The sequence below is a fragment of the Populus alba genome, chromosome 17 (assembly GCF_005239225.2).
Source record: "Populus alba chromosome 17, ASM523922v2, whole genome shotgun sequence".
NCBI lineage: Eukaryota > Viridiplantae > Streptophyta > Magnoliopsida > Malpighiales > Salicaceae > Populus > Populus alba.
The window spans coordinates 16,519,203-16,538,834 of NC_133300.1; the positions used below are offsets into that span (position 1 = coordinate 16,519,203).

The 19,632-nt window shown below is 34.4% G+C and overlaps 3 protein-coding genes and 1 non-coding gene across 5 annotated transcripts; 1 reads left to right on the forward strand and 3 right to left on the reverse strand.

Annotated features, from left to right (window-relative positions):
• Positions 1 to 2,275: 2,275 nt before the first annotated feature.
• LOC118029775 (uncharacterized) lies at positions 2,276 to 4,881 on the reverse strand. The gene has a single exon (XM_035033700.2). The coding sequence runs from the start codon at positions 4,749 to 4,751 to the stop codon at positions 2,970 to 2,972; it is 1,782 nt and encodes a 593-aa protein (XP_034889591.1). The 5' UTR covers positions 4,752 to 4,881; the 3' UTR covers positions 2,276 to 2,969.
• Positions 4,882 to 5,939: 1,058 nt separating this feature from the next.
• On the forward strand, positions 5,940 to 12,016 carry LOC118029758 (uncharacterized). 2 transcript variants are annotated; one of them, XR_012168545.1, is made up of 8 exons: positions 5,940 to 6,089; positions 7,485 to 7,607; positions 7,695 to 7,841; positions 8,415 to 8,561; positions 8,991 to 9,088; positions 9,565 to 9,775; positions 10,081 to 10,323; positions 11,920 to 12,016. XR_012168545.1 is itself a non-coding variant. In XM_035033684.2 (7 exons), exons 1-7 carry the CDS (start codon positions 6,005 to 6,007, stop codon positions 10,164 to 10,166), a joined length of 897 nt encoding a protein of 298 aa, XP_034889575.1. In that variant the 5' UTR covers positions 5,940 to 6,004; the 3' UTR covers positions 10,167 to 10,380. The 2 variants fall into 2 exon arrangements, 1 of the variants encoding a protein (XP_034889575.1); XM_035033684.2 differs by lacking the exon at positions 11,920 to 12,016 and having other exon boundaries at positions 10,081 to 10,380.
• Positions 12,017 to 14,281: 2,265 nt separating this feature from the next.
• LOC140954156 (S-adenosylmethionine decarboxylase proenzyme-like) lies at positions 14,282 to 15,668 on the reverse strand. Its single transcript, XM_073405979.1, has one exon. The coding sequence runs from the start codon at positions 15,516 to 15,518 to the stop codon at positions 14,439 to 14,441; it is 1,080 nt and encodes a 359-aa protein (XP_073262080.1). The 5' UTR covers positions 15,519 to 15,668; the 3' UTR covers positions 14,282 to 14,438.
• A 924-nt stretch (positions 15,669 to 16,592) lies between these two features.
• Positions 16,593 to 17,114, reverse strand: LOC118029715 (uncharacterized). The gene is made up of 2 exons (XR_012168546.1): positions 16,751 to 17,114; positions 16,593 to 16,667 (listed from the first exon to the last, which is right to left on the reverse strand). It is a non-coding gene; the product is annotated as an uncharacterized protein (transcript).
• Positions 17,115 to 19,632: the final 2,518 nt, after the last annotated feature.

Below are 19,632 nucleotides of genomic sequence, written 5' to 3' on the forward strand. Positions count from 1 at the left end.
GAAATTGATTTATTAGCAAGATCAAATAAGAAAAAGGAGCCGATTATCGATGGAAGGCAAAATGAACAAGGGAGACTCATTGTTGGGTTCTACTTTTTGGGAACAACAATTAATGGAAATAGCCAACTGGAACACTGAGTGTCCGAGGAAGAGGAAAGTGGGGAGGAAGACTGCCCGGTCATAAAACTATCAACGGAGGAAAAAAAACGTATAAGGGCACCTTGGCGTCAAACAATCATCGTGAAAGTTATGGGTAGACGAGGAGGCTACATTTATCTTTCGCGACGTATTCGACGAATAACCTAAGGGGCTGCATCTGATATGCTTCCGGCGTGGTCAATATGGGCACGAAAGAGAGAACTGCCCTTCTGGTGAAAAGCATGAGGAGACCAGTAACGATAGACAACGATATATTTGTGAGTCTTTAACAAAACTAAGGTATTTGTTTAAAGTAAATAGATAGATTTCTTATTGAACTTATCAATGATGGGGTAATGATTCTCTCAAAGTCGAAGATCATAATATCATTTTGATCTTGTATGATCTTTAGTTTTATTGAGAACACAGCAACTCTTTTGAACAATCTCACTCGACAACAAAGAAATGTCTAAACTGATACCTCTCACATTTGCAATGAGAAGGGACATATCTGAAAGCTAAAACATTTACAAGGATCAAATAAAATAGTCCTAAGAAAGTAAAGGGGGTATGAAAAGCTTTCGAAAACTTTGAGGTGCCATGGTCTCTCCTACATACTCGATCCGATGACACCACGCACAAAATTGATATGGAATTTTGATCCCTTGAAAAGAAACGATAATTGCATGGATGTTTGAATGAGGTTTTCGCCTGTATTCTCGTTTATTTTGAAAATGATACTTTATAAACAGCACTGAGATATGAATCACAATAAATACAATTGGCAAGAAAAGCTAAGGCATTGGACAAAGTTTACAGCCTACCTCTAACAAAAATTGCAGTTCTCTAGCAATAGTATGAATAACACCAATAGTTGCAAAACAGCTCCACATGCTCCCCAAAATTCTGCAGTGAATAATAACACCAAAATTCATAAATGAGGAAACAAAGGGACAAGATAGGAGGTTTCAGAAGTGACCATGGAAACGTTGGGTATCTTTTTTAATCATAGTACGGTGTGTGTGCTAGAGGGGGAGTGCATGGAAGGTAGGCTCGTGCCCTGTATCAAGAGGAGGGCTTCTTATTTGAGACAATACAAAGGAAAACCATGGAATGCTCAATCAGCTCTGGGAAATGCCATTCAAAATCAGCATTTTATAAATTGGTTACGAACTAAAAGTTAACTAGCATCTAATAAAATATCTGCAAGTGAAAGACACAATGAAACGACAGGGAAATAATTTGTATGGTGAAAGTTTATTAGGAGGCACAATGGTTACATAAAAGAAACAGGAACTCTAGCTTTCGATATTTTATAAAATGACACAGGTGTTGTTGATGTATAGTTTATGTGTAGATGCATTTAAAGAAACACCCATCAACCATGCTCAGTTGAGGGACAAAATGCAAATACAAACTGGTGTCAATTTGATAATATAAACTTCCACAAAGCATTGGGTAAACTAACAATTTTGTGCATGCAATTGCTTATTCATGTGTTGTAACTGATGTTTATCTGATTTTAAGAGACTAACATGCCTTTAGAGCTTGCCATGGCAAAAGAATTTCTCTATAAATTAACTAAATTTAGCTGTAGTTTACTGAAGTACATTTCTTGCACTAATAATTGTTGAAGATGTGCTTTAAAGTGTTTATAGCTCGAAGAAAAATTAGAGGGGCCACATGTGCTTGAATCCATTGTCTAAAATCATTTCAAATGATAAAGATTACACATGCCTGTTTATGTGCAACTTGCTGTACCATTATGTACTTTGTTTTCACAGTATAAAAAGGGTTGGCGATGATATGCCCAAACATTTGCATTTAATCATTCAACATCATAATGGTATTATTCTCCGCTAAGAGCATGTGAAGATCAGCCATAACACACACATACTATAAGTGGTGGTAATCTAAGAAAGAAAAGCAAGGTATTTAAGAGCTGTTTCGGATTAATACTTGCAACTTCCAGTTCAAGACCAAAAAAGGTTCACTTGAATTAGTCTGTAGCCTTGTGAACTTCATCCACAAAGAGAACTGTGCTACGAAAAGACTGTACTGCCTCCTTTACTTCTTTACATCAAAAAAAGCAAATTAATCTTAATTTCAAATCATACATGGATAAATCCAAGATTAATTAATATATAATCAACTCAATATGAAAAGATGAATATCTACAAAGCATTGAGTAATTTACAAGTCAGTGCATCCAAGTGCTTATTAATTGCTTTTACCAAAGTACATTTCTCGCACTAAAATATTCAAGGATGCATATGGACATAAAACTAGTGGTTCTACAAGTGCTTAATCCACTGTCTAAAATTATTTTCAATGTTAAAGATACCCTTTGTTTGTCTAGTGAGACTTTTTGCCTAGAGTTTTACTTCCCAAATAAGAAAGTGACTAGCAAAATTATGTTCCCATTTTCATTTAACTATTGAGATCACATTTAACAAGTCAGTCTAAGTCTCAGCTGTATCTAACCCCAACTTGCTTAGTTCCATCCATAAAGAGAACTGAGTTAAGAAAAGCTCATTGTATGCTCTGAGAGAAAACAGCTGTCTAGCAAAACCATGAATGGGCTAGTGTATTTCTTCTACAGAGTCAAACCACTTCTGCAAATCTACATGAAGCTTCAAACATATCATAAGGTTACAGAATAACTCTGATAATGGCCTGCAAGAATGCTTGATGGAATCATTTTACTTGTAGCCCAATCAACATACGCTGTTATGGCCTCAAATGACAAAAAAGTCACTGCAAGGCATTTGAAGTTCAAATTGGTAACTGCAGTCAATTCCAAGATTCCATAAAGAGCCCAAATTTTTCGTCTACTGCATATCTTTTAATATGTTCTTTGACATTAGGCGCCTCTCAAGCACATGATTCCAGAAGAGACTTAAGATGCTGCTGTCACTGGCATAAGAAGCATTAAAAGATCTATAAATTTTGAGAGTGATCATCAGCCTTTTCTTGTACATTTCATCTAAAATATCTGAAGTAACATTGACTTTTCCAACTTTCCAGTAACCATACGCCAAACTTGTGTAGACGACACTATCTCCAAATATACCCTTATCTTTCATAAGACCAAGTACTCTTTGAGCACAATCAATCTTTTCTATTTTACAAAACCTCCTTATTATCGCCCTGTACACTGATACATCAACACACAAACCTCTTCTCACCAACTCATCTGGAAGTTTGATGACTGCCTCTTCATTTTGTTGCTTGCAATAACTATCTACAAGCCATGAATAGGTGCAATAACTAGGAGAAAATCCTGCATCCATCATACCAAACAAGAGCTCTTTAGCCTTATCAATCTCTTTCGCCTTGCAGAATCCATGGATCAATGCCTTGTAAGTAAACTGGTCTAGCTTTAACCCGGCCCCCACCATCTTGTCCTTCACTTTTAAAGCAGATCGCATATCACCTATCTTGCAGTAGGCATTAATCAACGTGTTACAAGTGAAATTATCTGGTTCAATTTTCCTCTCACTCATCTCATTCAACAGTACATTTGCATCTCTTAACCTGCCTCCCTCACACAACTTGCGCAGAATTGAATTGTAAGTAATAACATTTGGATACAGCCCCTTTTCCGACATCACCTCCTTCAATCTCAAAGCTTCATCAAGGTCATTTACTCTACAATAGCCATCAATCAAACTAGTATAAGTCACATGGTTAGGAGTAACATCCTTGATATCCCTAAAAAGCTGCACAGCCTCTCTCATTCTACCTTCTCTACAAAACCCATAAATAAGTGAATTGTAAGTAACAATGTCAGGACTAATTCCAGCCATTTCCATCCTATCTTGAGCACATAAGGCTTCATAATGCATCCCCTTTTTACAGTACAACGAAATTAACGTATTGTACGTGAAAAGATCCGGAAAAACACACTTCAATTCCATTTCACTCAAAACCTTCTCTGCCTTCTCCACATCCCCAGACTTACAACAAGCATGAAGCAACACATTATACACATGAATATTAGATACAACCCCTAGTTTAACCATCTTCTTATAAATTTTCCACACTGTATCCGTCAACCTGTCCTTAGCCAACGAATTCAATAGCACAGTACAAGCATGTAAATGGGGCCTAAACCCATTCACTCTCATGTGCTCAAAAACCTGAATAGCCTCGTGGGTCATCTTGGATTTCCCATAAACTATCACTAGCCAACTCAAAACATGAGAATTCACATCTGGGTCATCATGAATTTTCACCAATGAACTCAAAACAGATTGAGTTGACAAGAAGTCCTTGAAAGCAATATTTTCAAGAAAAACATGGGCAGTCTTGAAATGCTTATGCTTTGTCAAAATATAAAGCATAGTCCATGAAGATTGTAATGAGTGTTTATAGTTAGGAACAGAAGATTCGATCCATTTAAAGAAAGCCCATGAAAGACAAGGACTTTGGTCATAAAAAGAGAGTTGCAAAAGTACCTGACGAACTGTTGCTGTTGTTGTAATGAGATGGTAATCGTTAGAGCCAAATTTGGGTCTCAAAAGATTGTTCCAGCTACCCTTTATCACGGATGCACAAATACTTTGAATAAGCAACTGGGTTTCATTGCTTATAGGAGTCAAAGTTGCCATTTTTATGGGGTTTTCTCACTCACTCTGACAATCTGCGAAGTGTTTTGATTTTCTGGTTCTGTATAGAAAAAACCGAGGGGAAAGAAAGCTGTTCACTGTGCTCTTGAAGTGGGGGTTAATTATGAATAATATTTTAGGAAATGGCCATGATATCTCTATGAGACATAAGTAAGGAAACGAACACCTTAGGGCTTAGCTGCTGTGATAAACTGGAAGTTTAATCCTTGTGAATATCCCGGATTCGAATCTTAAAGAGTATTTCTGTCACTCCCGTGGTGTCTTACTTGTTCACTGGGCTTGCAGAATGTTCAGTGGACCCGGAGATTAGTTGTGGTGCTCGCAAGCTGGCCTGGACACCCCGGTTATCAAAAAAAAAAAAAACGAATTTTATAAGTTGTTTCAATTACGTTCTAAATTTTGGAAGTTTTGTTCAAAATTCCTTTTTATTTTAGTACCTTTGACTTCGTAGGGTTGAGTAAAATAATCGAGTAATTGAATTAATAAAATTTTTTTATATAACATTGAATAAAAAATTCAATTAGATTTCTTTATTTTTTTTTTAAAGGATTTCTATATCCATTTGAGAGTATAATTGCGGATACTTTTTAAATTATTTTTTACTTGAAAATACATTAAAATTATTTAAAAAAATTATATTTGATATTAGTACATTAAAATAATTTGAAAACACCAAAAAATATTAATTTGAAGTAAATAAAAAAAAATAAAAAAATTTTATTTTTTTAAAAAATACTTAAAAAAAAAAAACCAAAACGAACTATTTTTTCTTAAAAATAAAACAAAAAAAAAAAGAATCCAAACTCATTACATCAAAACCTCTAAATAAAAACCAATAAAAAAACCTCATGGACTAATTTATTTATTTTTTTTAATAGAAAATCAATGAATTGAATCAGTTTTTCAATATAAAATAAAATAAAAAATAATCTTAGGCTTATTACATTAAAACCTCTGAAAACCTAATTAAAAGACACGTGGACTAATATATTTCTTAAATTAAAAAAAAATCAAGATAACAAACCAAATTCAACCATTTGGTTTGAATTAATTTTTTTTTGTTCGGTTCAATTTAATATTTTTTAAAATAATATCTAGGGACTAAATTAACTATTAATTTAAACATGAGGGGCTATCTTTTCCACCATTACAGAGGGAGGTAAATAAATTGGTGGCACCCTGGTTTTCGCGTTCTTCTCGAGCAGCGACGCTCTAAGAGAAAGCGGGAGAGAGAGATGGGGAGCTTGAAAGAAAAAGTAGACAAGAAGCAGAAGAAGAAAAAGAACAAGAAGGCTAACGATAGCGACTTCAGTAAAAAGGGTATCTCTTGGTTCAAACTTCCCTGCTTTTAATAGCTCACCTGCCTCACCATCTTTCAAGTTCTTACTTTTTTAATTTCTACTTGATTCTAACTTGTGGGTCTTGCTGTGCAAAATCTTTTATGTTATTTTTTTTTTAATTGATGTATGTAGTAAGGAATGAGGTTTTATTATGAACGATTGGTTTTGAGAGAGCAAGTTTTAGTCTTTAATGGAGATTAGAAATATCAGGTTTTTAGGTATCCTCTTAATGAGGACGACTACAGGATGGTGTTTCCAGAAAAAGAATTAGGCAATGCTATTGGTTCTCATAAGTTTTTTTGCTACTAAATAATCAGCTGTGAAATTCTGGCATAGTAACAACACACACAAAAATGGGTAGTTCAAGTAGTTTTAAAGACATCTGTAACGTTTGTTAATTTGCCGGTTCTTTGGCTTTGTTGTCATTATTGAACTTTTGGTTAAAGATGGAGCTGTAATCGAAAGAGATTCCCAAGTTCAAACTAGTTTCTGCAAGCTCCTTTTTTTTCTTTGTATCCAAGGATTTAGAATTTCACAAATAAATATATGGGAGTTAAGAAGTCAATGTGTGTGTCTTTTTTTCTTTTGCTGGTGGTGAATGAGGTGATTCTCCTAGAGTGGTAAAAACTGTAGCAGTGGGAGAAGTATAGGTCCATAACTAGGTAATGAGTAGAATTTTTAGTGTTTTGCAGTATGTGTTAGGTTCTTTGCTTGGCATGGTTTATCAGTAGATATTCCACTGTCCCTTTCTTCCATTCGATGCTTCAACCAAGGATTTACATGCTTTGACTGAAGGAGAACTACTGTGCTAAATGGGTAAAACAGCCAGTGATCTATTTTTCGCCATAATCTGGTTGTCAGTTAAACTTTTGATATTCCTATTACATTACTTATGGAATACCTGGTTTTTCTTGAAGAATGAAAAATGGCTGCTGGTTTTTCAAATGATTAAGGGACAAAAGAAGCCCTTTAGATCCAAGAATATCATTGCAGCTCCTTTTCTTACAATAGTGGTTTTATAGAATGAATTAAACTTCGCAGAGTGTAGTGTTTGAGTAAGGGACATATAAGATAATTACATAATCACTCTACTTAAGGGACTGTTTAGGGTTGTTGCGGCAAACCAGCCAGTGGGCACCATGGCACTCCTAGACAGGGACTGAATCATTTCACTTCTGAGATATAAAATGGTAGACTTCTAACCATCAGTTTAGATCCAGATAAGTAAGTATGAAATTAATGAAGAATTCTTGGTTTTGGCCATGGTTATCTACTCACTTGTCATGTATAGATTATGCCAAATTTCTGCTATATTTGAAACTGTAAATACTGAAATTAATTGCTTGTAGCAGTGCCTGATCATTTTTTATTTCAGATGTAATGATAAAAACAGAGGATGGAAGGAATAAAGTGAACAAGTCTGCCGAGAAGAAGAAGAAGAGGGAAAGGGAAAAGGGAAATGACATTGATGGTGGTGATACTATTTGGATCAGTAAAGGTTTAAAAGTTTTTAGACATAGCAAACTTTTTTCCTATCTAGATTTCTATTAATCTTTGTCTCATTCACTTGTTTTTGTTGTTTCAGAAGATGATGAGACTAAAGCAGAAGGAGAAAAGAAAAGGAACAAACTAAGAAAAAAGACAAAAAGAAGTGGGGAGCAAAATAATGCTGTGGTTGGGAAATCTGATCAGCTTGGTGCTGAGTCTGAAGATGGTTTTAATGAACTAAAAGGCAAGTCAATAGGATTTTAGCTTGGTGAAATATGTGTTGACATACTATATCTCTTGACATTATGTAACTAAGATAGTGTTATTTTTTTTATCCGTGTTGTCTAGATAGATTACATCAGTGCATACTTGGGTGCTTTGACTCAATCTCATAATTGATAAATGCTATATTTGGAAAAATGGGAGTTGTGTGATTTCGTTAACAATGTCCTTTTGTCTAAAACTCTCATTGCATATGCACTCCAAAGTGCTGCCACGTTTTGTTTTCTCTCTTTTTTCATTTTGCTGTGTTTCTTTCTCTTGAACTTTATATCACTCTAACCCACATTAAGCAATAAAGTAATGAACGTCCGTTTTGTTTTCATACTATACTCTTTGTTTGTCATGCTATTGTTTTCTGCCTTACAACTTGATTGAGCTAAGGGGTGATATTAAAAATCCAAAGAGCAAAGTGAAGATGTTATTGGAAGATGAGACAGATGACAGAATTTCTTTGTTGGGTTATGCAGAATTTCTCTTGAAAACATTACATTGCTTTCTTAGAGTGTTGTCTCATGGTGTACTTCTCATTCTTCAGGTAAATCCAAGAAATCTAAGAAAAAGAAAAGGGAGCATGACACATCAAAGGAGGATGAGAATATGCTGGAAAAGAGGGGAGAGACCAATCAGGATGAGGCTTGTTGTATTTCTTCTGGGGATGAGGACTCCTCAAAAGGAATGAAAAGTATGTATGAATCATATCATGTGCTATGTTTTAGCCCTTCAATTTCATAAATCATATTAACTAGTAAAAATCTCTACTAATCAAATAAAACTAAATGGTCAAATATTCTCCTTGAAGTTTTGTTTTGTAATGTACACCGTCGGATGCCCATAAGTAGAAGTAGTGTATGGTAGTAAAACTGTACGCCCTTTTTATTCTGTGTTGATTGTGTAGCATTTAAGCATCCATTTCTATTTCATGGCTCTCCTGGAACATGACATTAAGGATTTGCATGTCATGAATGGGGCAAGGGTATTAGCTAAAATTTTCTCTATTCAATTGTCTGACTGATTTCACCATGCACAATATTAGTTTAATTTCTGATGTTGATTTTATATATATGAATGATGCTTCATTATTTAGGTTCCTGACTGTAAACTTGCATTACAGAGTGGCTTACAGAATATCATCAAAGTAGACCAGGTCTGACGGTGCTGCAACAAAGATTAGATGAGTTCATAATTGCCCATGAGGAAAAACTTGAACAGGTATTGTCTCTCATGCACCTCTGAGACTGGATCATTATGTGTTGGAACCCTTTTCATATTTGTTTCTCAGCACTTCTATTGTTTCTCTTCGAGTGATCAGACCTGCGCATGCATTGTCTGGCTCAAAATTGAACACTTCGCTTTGAGTTTGTACAGAAACATGCTTGCAGGAAAAGCATGTTTTTCACAGTTATCTTTTGACAAAGGCAGATGAGTGATATAGCCGAAACATTGGAAGAATTTGTAAAGTAAATGTTTTGCTATAGTGCTCTGCATATTTCAGCATTCAGTTTATGTCATCCTGTCTCTTCTCTCATTTTCTGCTCACTTCAATTGAAAATTAATTTGTATGTTTCTATTGGCGAATTATGTGGTCAATGTGTTCTTTTGTCATGGTAGATTTAGGCTTCCATCATGTCTTGTGGCCTTTCTTCCTCGTGCACAGTTTCTCATTTGTCTTGATATGGCATGTACAGGAAAGAAAAGAAAGAGAAGCCCAAGCTGCAGAAGGGGGATGGACAGTTGTTAAACATCACAAAGGAAGGAAAAAGACAACAGATTCTGAAAGTGGAATTACCGTGGGCTCTGTTGCTCCAGCTGCTGTGGAGAATCAGATGACCAGGAAAAAGCCCAAGGAAGTTGGGCTAGAATTCTATCGGTTTCAGAAAAGAGAAGCTCAGAGGAGTGGTATGATGAATCTTAGCAAATTAGTGTACTGTTTGTTTGTGCAATATGCTATACTAACTAGTTACAGTAACTATGAAGAGATACCTGATGTATAATAAGCATTTAAAGATCTTCATGCACTTGTTTGGAACATAAAAGATGGTATTTTTCTCTTCATCTAAGAAACAACAGCTCGTGCTGTTGCTTCTCGATGAATTTGGGATGAGTTGAGTTTTACATGAAAAATATTTTCAGATCAAACATGCATCCTTATCATTTCATTGATTGTTGTGAAGCAAGGTATTGATAGTTAAATATCCTTGCAGAAATTATGGCACTTCGAAGCAAATTTGAGGAGGACAGAAAGCGGATTCAACAATTGAGAGCTGCTAGGAAGTTTCGACCTTACTGAGTGCTGCAGAGGCCATGCAGATAGATACAAACCGGAATGTGAAGCATTTGGGGGTTTAATTCTAAGCGCCTAAAACTTTTGCATCTGTTAAATTAATCAGAGATCATTATCTGTATTCTTGAGTTATCATAACTCGACGAAGATGAGCAATTTTCAGGTGATCAACTGAAATGTCAAATTTTACAATGTTGCTGAAGCAACCTTTGTCATGTTATTGTTGGGAATTCTGACCGGTGATGTACTGATATTTGCTCATAGAAGGGTAAACACACTGACACAATATTTAACGTGGTTCAGCAAATTGTCTACATCCACGGGAGAGTCAATTATTAGAGATAGATTGAGAAATGTTTACAACACACATGGAGGAGGAGGATCACTTCACTCTACTTTACTCCAGCTCTCATTACTGCCCTTACATGGCAGCAGCTCCTCTCTCTCCACTCTCTTCACTTCATTTTCTACACTCACATTTTGCTCTCTTTCTTAGTGCCTATTTATAGGCAAGAATGGTGTCACATCTCCAGCTCTTCTTCAACAATGGTTGCTGCCAACTCCAGCTCTTCTTCAACAATGGTGGCTGCCAACCTTTGACATCTTGGATGAGTGCACATGGTTGGTGCAACTCCAGCTGTAGTTGCTGCAATAGTTAATGGTTGTTGCACATTAATGGCAACCAACCCAACAATCACCCCCTTTGCCATTCATGGATAAGGATGACATCAGCATGATGTAATTGTGATATTATCATGCACAGTAGTATGCAGAGGATGACGTCGGCATGAAGTAACGAAGATGCCAGCATGCCATTGATCAGTCAACAGGCACGTCAGCATAGTGGGACCCCCTGCCACGTCATCAGCCGCAAGCCAAACCGAGTTGAGTTGAGCCGAGGGACAGAATCCAGTGTCTGTCTGGATTTTGTCCCTCGGCTCGCGGCTGATGACGTGGCAGGGGGTCCCACTATGCTGACGTGCTTGTTGACTGGTCAATGGCATGTTGACATCTTCGTTACATCATGCTGATGTCATCCTTTGCATATTACTGTGCATGATGATATCACAATTACATCATGCTAATGTCATCCTTATCCATGAATGGCAAGGGGGTGATTGTTGGGTTAGTTGTCATTAATATGCAACAACCATTGACTATTGCAGCAGCTGGAGTTGCACCAACCATATGCACCTGTCAAAGGTTGGCAGCCACCATTGTTGAAAAAGAGCTGGAGTTGGCAGCAACCATTGTTGAAGAAGAGTTGGAGATGTGACACCATTCTTGCCTATAAATAGACAACAAGAGAGCAAACAAAATGAGAGTGGTGAGTGTGTATAAGAGTATAGAGAGAGTTGCAATGGCAGCAGGGCTGCTGCCATTGTAGTAGCTGCAAGTGCAGCAATGTGAGCTGGGAGTAGAGTAGAATAAAATAAAGTGATCCTCCTCCTTCATGTATGTTGTAACCCTTTTCTTTATCTATCTCCAATAATATTGACTTTCCCGTGGATGTAGGTGATTTGCCGAACCACATTAAATATTGTGTGCTTACCCTCCTATGAGTAAATATCAATACATCACCGGTCCGAATTCCCAACAATTATATGATACTTTCTTGTAAGTCCTTTCAGTAGAGAGTTCTAGTGGCCCAATCTGCAATAATGGAGGCAGTGCTCCATTTTTATTGCTGTTCCCATGCGCATAATAGGCAATGCAACATCGCAGTGGATGTTATAGCTCTGGCTGTTTGACCTTACAGATGAATGACGATGAAACGATGCAGCAATGAATAATGAGATGTAAAATACCAGTGCTGCATTCTATCCTCAAACAGGTTGAGATCGCCTTTGCTGGTATGGTTTTACCTGCAGTCCCACTTGAGCATTTGCTTCTTTACACCATCATCGTGATTTTTGAGATCATATGGAATTGCTTCATCTCCAATGATAGGTTAACGAAAAACCACGAAGCTGATAATCATAGTTCATCCACCATCCAGTACCAACCACGTATTTCAGCACACTTCGCTAGGTCATGTCTTGGGTAGTGTATGCTTAAAATATTGCAAGAAGACATGCCTGATTCTTGATGACACGTGCTCTCCTGCCTTTCTCTGGTGCTTTCTCGTGGATTGGAAGTGTTTGTGTATCTGTCTTTATAGGCAGATTATACGATTCATGTACGCTCCTGGGTTGTGAATTTAGATAGTCACACACATCTTCCATGGATAAAATTAGTTCATCAATAATTATGAGAGTTGGAGTTTATTTGGTCGGATTTTAGATTTATTTTATAAAAATTATCAATTTGAATTTTATAAATTTTAAAACTATTAAAAATTTATATAATTATTAATTTTAAAGTTTATAAAAATTAATTAAAATATCTACGTTATCTGAAAAAAAAAATAGTTCAAAAATGTGGTTTGTAAGTTTCTTCTTCAATGGTGACATCAGACTTTACTTTCTTCCAAGCCAAGCGGAATGACTGAAAGGGAAGCAAAATGTCCAGGGTGCGTGATCATTTAGGTGTGTTTTAAAATATAAAATTGTTATTATTTTAATGATATTTGATGGTATTTAAAAATTAAAAAAAATATTATTTTAATATATTTTAAAAAAATAATCATTATTATATTTTTAAACACTTTCGTAATTTTAATCTCTCTCCCTCCTCTATCTCTTTCATTATTGGAAACTGTGCATGTCATTTTATAATTTTATAATTTGAACTCTCTGAATATTTTCTCTTAGTTTTTGTTTGTCTCTTGCGATAGAGTACAGAAACACCATACACAGATTTGCACAGTTTGCCAGACTCTAGTCAATTCCTCGAAAAAGCAAAAGTTTTATTGGTAGCCAGGGCTCCATTGAAGAACATGCTCACTGCAGTCCACCACGGTACAGATTTGATTTGATGGCTCCCTGCTCGCCACGCCACAAATCCACAATGGCCTTGAAAATTCATATCCATTGAGAGGCTGAGAATCTCTTCGTTGACTATGTTCTTCCCAGCTGCATACAACCCAGAAAGGGTCCGGAGGTGACAGGCGGGTCGAATATTCCAAGACCCGGTTTTTCCTTTCACGTGCGAAAAGAATTTGTTCTGTGGTCATATGGCTCATATCCTTGAAAGGCACTCGTGTCAACTTGTCCACTGCATGCTTGCCACTCCTTTTATTCTCCCATCCTACGCTCCTCAATTATTATCCTATTCTTTTTTTCTTTTCTAATTTCCACTTTGCACCAAAAAGGGAGAAAATATTTAGATAATATCACATTTTAGTATGCTACAACCATCAAGAATTTTATTTTATTGGTCCCAGTAGCCTAATTAAGATGCCCTACTAGCGACTAGTTGCGGTCAAGACGGTACCTTCAAGGTTCTCTTTGTTTTATATTTTAAAAAAAAAATTTAATTTTTTTATTTATTTTAAATTGATTTTTTTGTGTTTTTAGATTATTTTAATAAACTAATTATTTTAATATATTTTTAAATAAAAAAAATACTTTAAAAAACAAAACAAAATAAGCATATTCTCTAACAAGCTCCAAATTTGTTTTGATTTTTTATTAATTTTAGATTTTTAGCTTAATTTAATGATTTTTATTTAATTCCTTTTAGTACAGCTGGATAACAAAATTATCAACACAATATTATAATATAACTCAACCTTTTGATTTTTTTTTTCTTCTTAATTTCAACGGTTGAGCGCTACTCCCAAGCTTAGCAGCTTTTTTGTTCTCTCTCTGCCTATCAATATCGCAAGCAATCAACTTTTAATGATATGCTTTTGCACTTTAGTTACTTTTAGGTGCAGAATTTGGAACCACTACGTCAAAAGCAGCAAGGCCTCAATGAAAATTAGCACATCCTTTTTTCCAGTTTTCCTTCATCCAAGGGACTCGGAGCAATCAGCACACCACCTCCGATCGAAAAAGGAAAAATGCTCACAATTTAATGCAGAAGTAAACAAAAGATGATGAATTGATGTGGCGGTTATTTTTGAAAGTGTTTATATTATATATATTAAGCAATAAAGATGATCAAAAAAGAACAAGGCACTCAAACAAATATAGCATGCATTTGAAAGATAAAATGCAGGTTTTACACTTGCAAGATCTGATAACACAAACCCCTTTATTAATCCAAAGTCAAAACTAAATTGATAATGAAAGACACAAGGCATGGACAAATGCCTCTAAGAACTCAGAATCATAACCCCATGAAATTTATTCAAGGAAAAAATAAAAGGAAAAAACAAATAGCTGAAAAGAACTACTTCTCTTCAGCTTCCTCGTCCTTCTCATCCTCACTCCAACAACATTTCAGGATAGACCTGGGAGATGCACTGCCTCCAGTCCTTGCAAAGCTGTGGTAGATAATCGATCCTCCTTTCCCAAGCATTTCATAGTTCCCTCCTCCACTAGAGTAACCTTCCACATCCAGAGGAAACTTTGCTCGAAGATCAGCACCCTTGATATTAGAATGCAAAGCAACGGAGAACTCGGTGGGTTCAAAGCAAGCCAAAACCCTTTCAAGCAGCTGACTCAAATTCAAATCTTGAAGATCATAGCCCACAGCCTCAAAACTTGCATAGCTGAAACCATCTTCTGGAGTGACGTGGATTGTGGAAATTGCACTCCCTTCAATGGCATTCATAGAGTAACCACATGGGTCAAAATCAAAATCACAGATCTCAGACTCTGGAAGGATTTTCCTTATGCCGGAATCCTCAGTCATCGCAGCAGCTGAACTGGAATGTGTTTTGTAGAAAACAGATGCTTGTTTCCTGCCCAAACCAGTCATGCACATTTCCAGAGTGTAAACAGGACCAGAATGGCTCTCTATATCGGCAGAGGCAGAGTAAACATGCCATTTCTGAGTTTTGTCAAGACCACCCATCACATATGCCACACTGTTCAAACCAAGTTTACTGAAATGGCCATCAAGGACAGCTACCTCCTCACAGAAATTGCGGTGTGGAAATGGCTGAGCCCCAGGGCATAGAAAGCTCCCACGAGTATACCTCACAGAACATACAGTGAGTGAAAGGGCATCAGCAAGCTTAAGAATCACCGGTATAGAGAGAAGCAGTTTGGTAGTCCCACAAGTTTTGATGATAACTTTGTATGGGTACACAAAGAGACTGGATTCCGACAGGACATAAGAATCAACCTGGTCATTTGATAGCAAATCAACAATAGTACATTCAGCTGGTCTGAGAATCTCGTCCAATTGAGCCTTGGACAAAGACCTCAGGCCCTTTCCTTCAGGGTCAGAAAAGAAGCCAGGCTCTTGGAAAGATATTTCAAGCCTTTTTTCGTAACCTTCAAATCCGATTGCAGAGAGCGCCATCTGACCTCACAGTCAACAAATGAAAAGTGCAGCAAAGAGTACAAGAGAACGAGGAAAGCAGAACAGAAAAACAGACTAAAGACAATTGAGTGTGCGAAATAGCTAAAATGGGGTTATGTCAACACTTGGAAAATCTCAGGATGGTTTCCGAACGCACTGCACAAATAAACATGACACAAGATTAGGAAACAAGTCGCACAATGAAAAGGCAAAGGAAAAACAGATCGATTAACTTCAAACTCACGTTGGAGTATGCAGCAGATCTGAACTTCTTGATTCCACCAGCAGGTCTGAGGTCTTCAATGCTGTAACCGAGGGGAGCTTCGTAACATAAGGATTTACTACTACTAGACTTCTTCTTGCCACCTTTAGACTCCATTAGATCATTCAGTCTTGTCTGTAAGAATCACACAAGAAGGATTGCAATTAGCACAAAACTCAAAGCAAACTAGCCTACAATCTTAAATATAATAGCAAAATTCCAATAGCAAATTGAAAAAAACTGAGAAGTAAGACAGGGAGATAAAAGAAGCAATTAAAAAAAAATGATAAAAAGGGCAAAACAAAACAAAGGGTATAAGCAGAAAACTTTTCATGTATTCACAATAGAGACATATTGGAGATTAAAAATCAACAGACAATACAAGCTACAAAAATCACTAATCAATCACCAAATCATAAGTAAAATAAAATTAAATATTTAATTTAAAAGACTAAACAGATTCACAAGGATAGAAAAAATACCAAAGAGAGAGAATTCAAATTCCCAAACAACATTTAATTTTAAATAAGTTGCAGAATAAAATAACATAAGTTATTCTCAGAAGAAAACTTGCTAAGCCTTAAGATATTTTTTTTTCAAGACCAAAATCATTGCTAAGCAACATAAACCAAGTCCAGACACCTTAACGAATCCATAAACATAAAAGCCTCAGATTTACATTATATCAAGGATCAGAACAATTAACATACACATAAAACATAAAGGACAACAATACAAAAACAAGTCCAAATCAACATCTACACCAAGAATCAATGCAAGTATTACCAAAAAACGGGGAAAAAAAAACTTACCAATAAAATATATCAAATCTTGAAAAGCTAGTCTCCTTTCAAAACCCCCTCTTTCTCAAGTTCAAAAAAAAAAATCTACAAACCAAAGTCACAAAGAATTAAACAAAATCACCAGATTACAAAACCAAAGCAAGCAAAACAAACAATGTATTTATTACCTATTCAAAAAGCATAAAAGAAACAGGTCAAGATTGAATTTTGAAAGCAAAGACGGCGAAAACAGTCACCAAATCAAGAAACCCTATTTTTGTTTGTGATGAGAGAGATTTTTATGACCCTAAACTTGCAATATTTTTTGTGTGAGTTCTGAGAGAAATATAGGGTTTATATAGGAGTGGCTGGCTGGCTGTGGAGGTTTTGAAATAACCATGGGATTGGTAGTTAATTACGTCCATGCCACTACCAAAACCTTTCTTTCTTATTTCACGTGAATTTCCTCGAAGACCGGATAGCCACATCTTTTGGTAAGTTAATGACTATATTACCCTTTACGAGTTTGCAAGATAAGCGGAGTAACGACAGCGCATTTTAGGTGGGCGAGTCGATAGAATCATAGAAGTGTGTGGCTCTTCTGCATTATCAGCCTTATTTCTTTTATGATTATAAAAATAAAATAAAATAAATATTACAGTTGTTTTCTTAGGTAAATTTAGGTTAGGGTGAAAAGTTTAGTTGTGATTGTTTTTTTTTAAGTATTTTTTATATTTAAATTTATTAAAATAATTTTTTTTATTTTTAAAAATTATTTTTAAAATTATCACATTAAAATAATCTAATATATACAAAAATAAAATTAATTTTTTTAGAAACACTTTCAAAATGCTTACTTAATAGCCCATTAAGTTTTTTTTTTCCTTTCGGTTCACCAATTAAAAATCACTAAGTTTGATGTGTTTTCACTTTGTTTTGCAAAATAATATGAAAAGAGCACTCTCAAAATTGTATATAAAACAATTTAGGTTTCAAAAATCGTCTTTTACTATAAAAGAAAAAAAAAAGAGTTAAAAAACAGAGTAATAATCTGTTTTTTTTTTTATAAAAAACTTCAAAATAAAAAGAAAAAAATTGATTTTTTTCAAGATTTTGTGAAAAAATAAGGTAAAAAAAAGAATATTACAATTATTAAATAAGCAAGGCACAAAAGAAGAGTTGCATTACATTTATTTTATATGTGAAAATCTATTCCATAATATTTCTAACTAAATATATATTTTTAAAATTTATTTTTTAAAAAAATATAATTAAAATCTTTTTTCTTCAATTTGTTTTCAAACCGTAACAAAAAATAAAATAAAACAAGCCAGTTCAGGTACGTATGAGTTGTGTGGTGCTGCGCTGACGTGTCTGTTGATGATGACAAGTTGCAGCTGCCAGCTAGCTTTTCTTGGAGGGCTGACACGACATGTAACTATTCCCACCCCATACGTTTACTGCCTGCCTCTTTGTCTCTTCCTTCTTTGCCCTTTACATGCTTGTCTTGCTTGCTGGTTTGGGTCCCACAGCATCTATCTGGGCTCACTTCCAAATCTGTGGTGTGGTAAGATATCCCTTCCACTTTTCAAAAAAAAACATAGTTACGGGTTAATTTTGAATTTGGTTGTCTGTTTGTTTTTATATATATATGTTTTAAAAATATTTTAAAAAATTAATTTTATTTATTTATTTACTTTAAATTAATTTTTTTTATAACTGATATAAAAAAAAATTTAAAAATAAAAAATATTATTTATTATATTTTTTTAAAAAACAATCAATATTATATTTTCAAATATCCATTTAGTCTCATTAGATTTCACAATAAATAAAAAGAATTAATCCAATTAAAAATTTAGGTCAAATGTTATGATAAAAAAACACCTTTGGATTTTAAAAAAAAATTAAAAACAATATTATTTTAATTTAAAAAAATTAATTTAACTCAGTATTTTATAGTATAGGGTGAGGTTTAATAACTCTGATACGAGAATTAGTTAGATAATACATTTATTGACCTTTATGGTCATAGGTCCACACAAATATGAACCATAATCACACCATTTGTTTTTGTAGTTTAGTCATGTTTTTTAATAATTTTGATTTTTTTTTTTATTTTTAATAAATTTTATTTGTTTTTTTATTTTGATATATTAATATTAAAAATAAATTAAAAATAAAATATATTATTTTAATATATTTCCAAACAAGAAATATTTTAAAAAACAACCTCTATCATAATACTAAACACCATCAAAAAAAATATATATATATATGAGGTGTGCAGGGCTGGTTTGGCTTCCCATCATAAGAATATATAAAGATGAGAAGAGATTATTTAAAAAAAAAATAAAGATGACATTGATTATTTTTAAGATTAAATATTTTTAAATCAGCCCCCATACATTCAGATTAAATATTTATCTCATTCAGTTTTATTTAGTTTCTGCAATCAAATAAATGTTTATATTTTTAAATTATTTTGATATATTAATATTAAAAATAAATTAAAATTAAAAATATATTATTTTTTTGTCTTTCTAAACAAAAAAAAAATTAAAAACTAATCTCTATCATAATATTAAACACTATTAGGGAGCTCAATTTTGAGGAGTGCAGGGCTGATTTGGCTTCCCATCGTGTGAATATATAAAGATGAGAAGAGATTTTAGTTTTTTTTATTTTTAAAAGATGACATTGATTATTTTTAAGATTAAATATTTTTAAATCAGCTCCCATGCATTCAGATTAAATATTTATCTAATTCAGTTTTATTTAGATTATGCTTTCATACACATCTTTACTAGTGACAAAGCCTTTTTTTTTTTTTTTTTATCAACAAAGTCAATTAAGGACCCTTGCGATACAAAAAAGTTAATTAATTTAAAACATCAAGTCGACAATTATAAACCAATTCAAAATAACAATTTAACATATGTGTGTATAAAGAATTAAATTCATATGCTTAGCACAAACGTGAAGAAAAATAGAAAATAAATTAAAGTGAAATATTCTGACTATCTAGAATTATATTAATTAAATTTGTAACCGAGGTTCCGTGTTATAA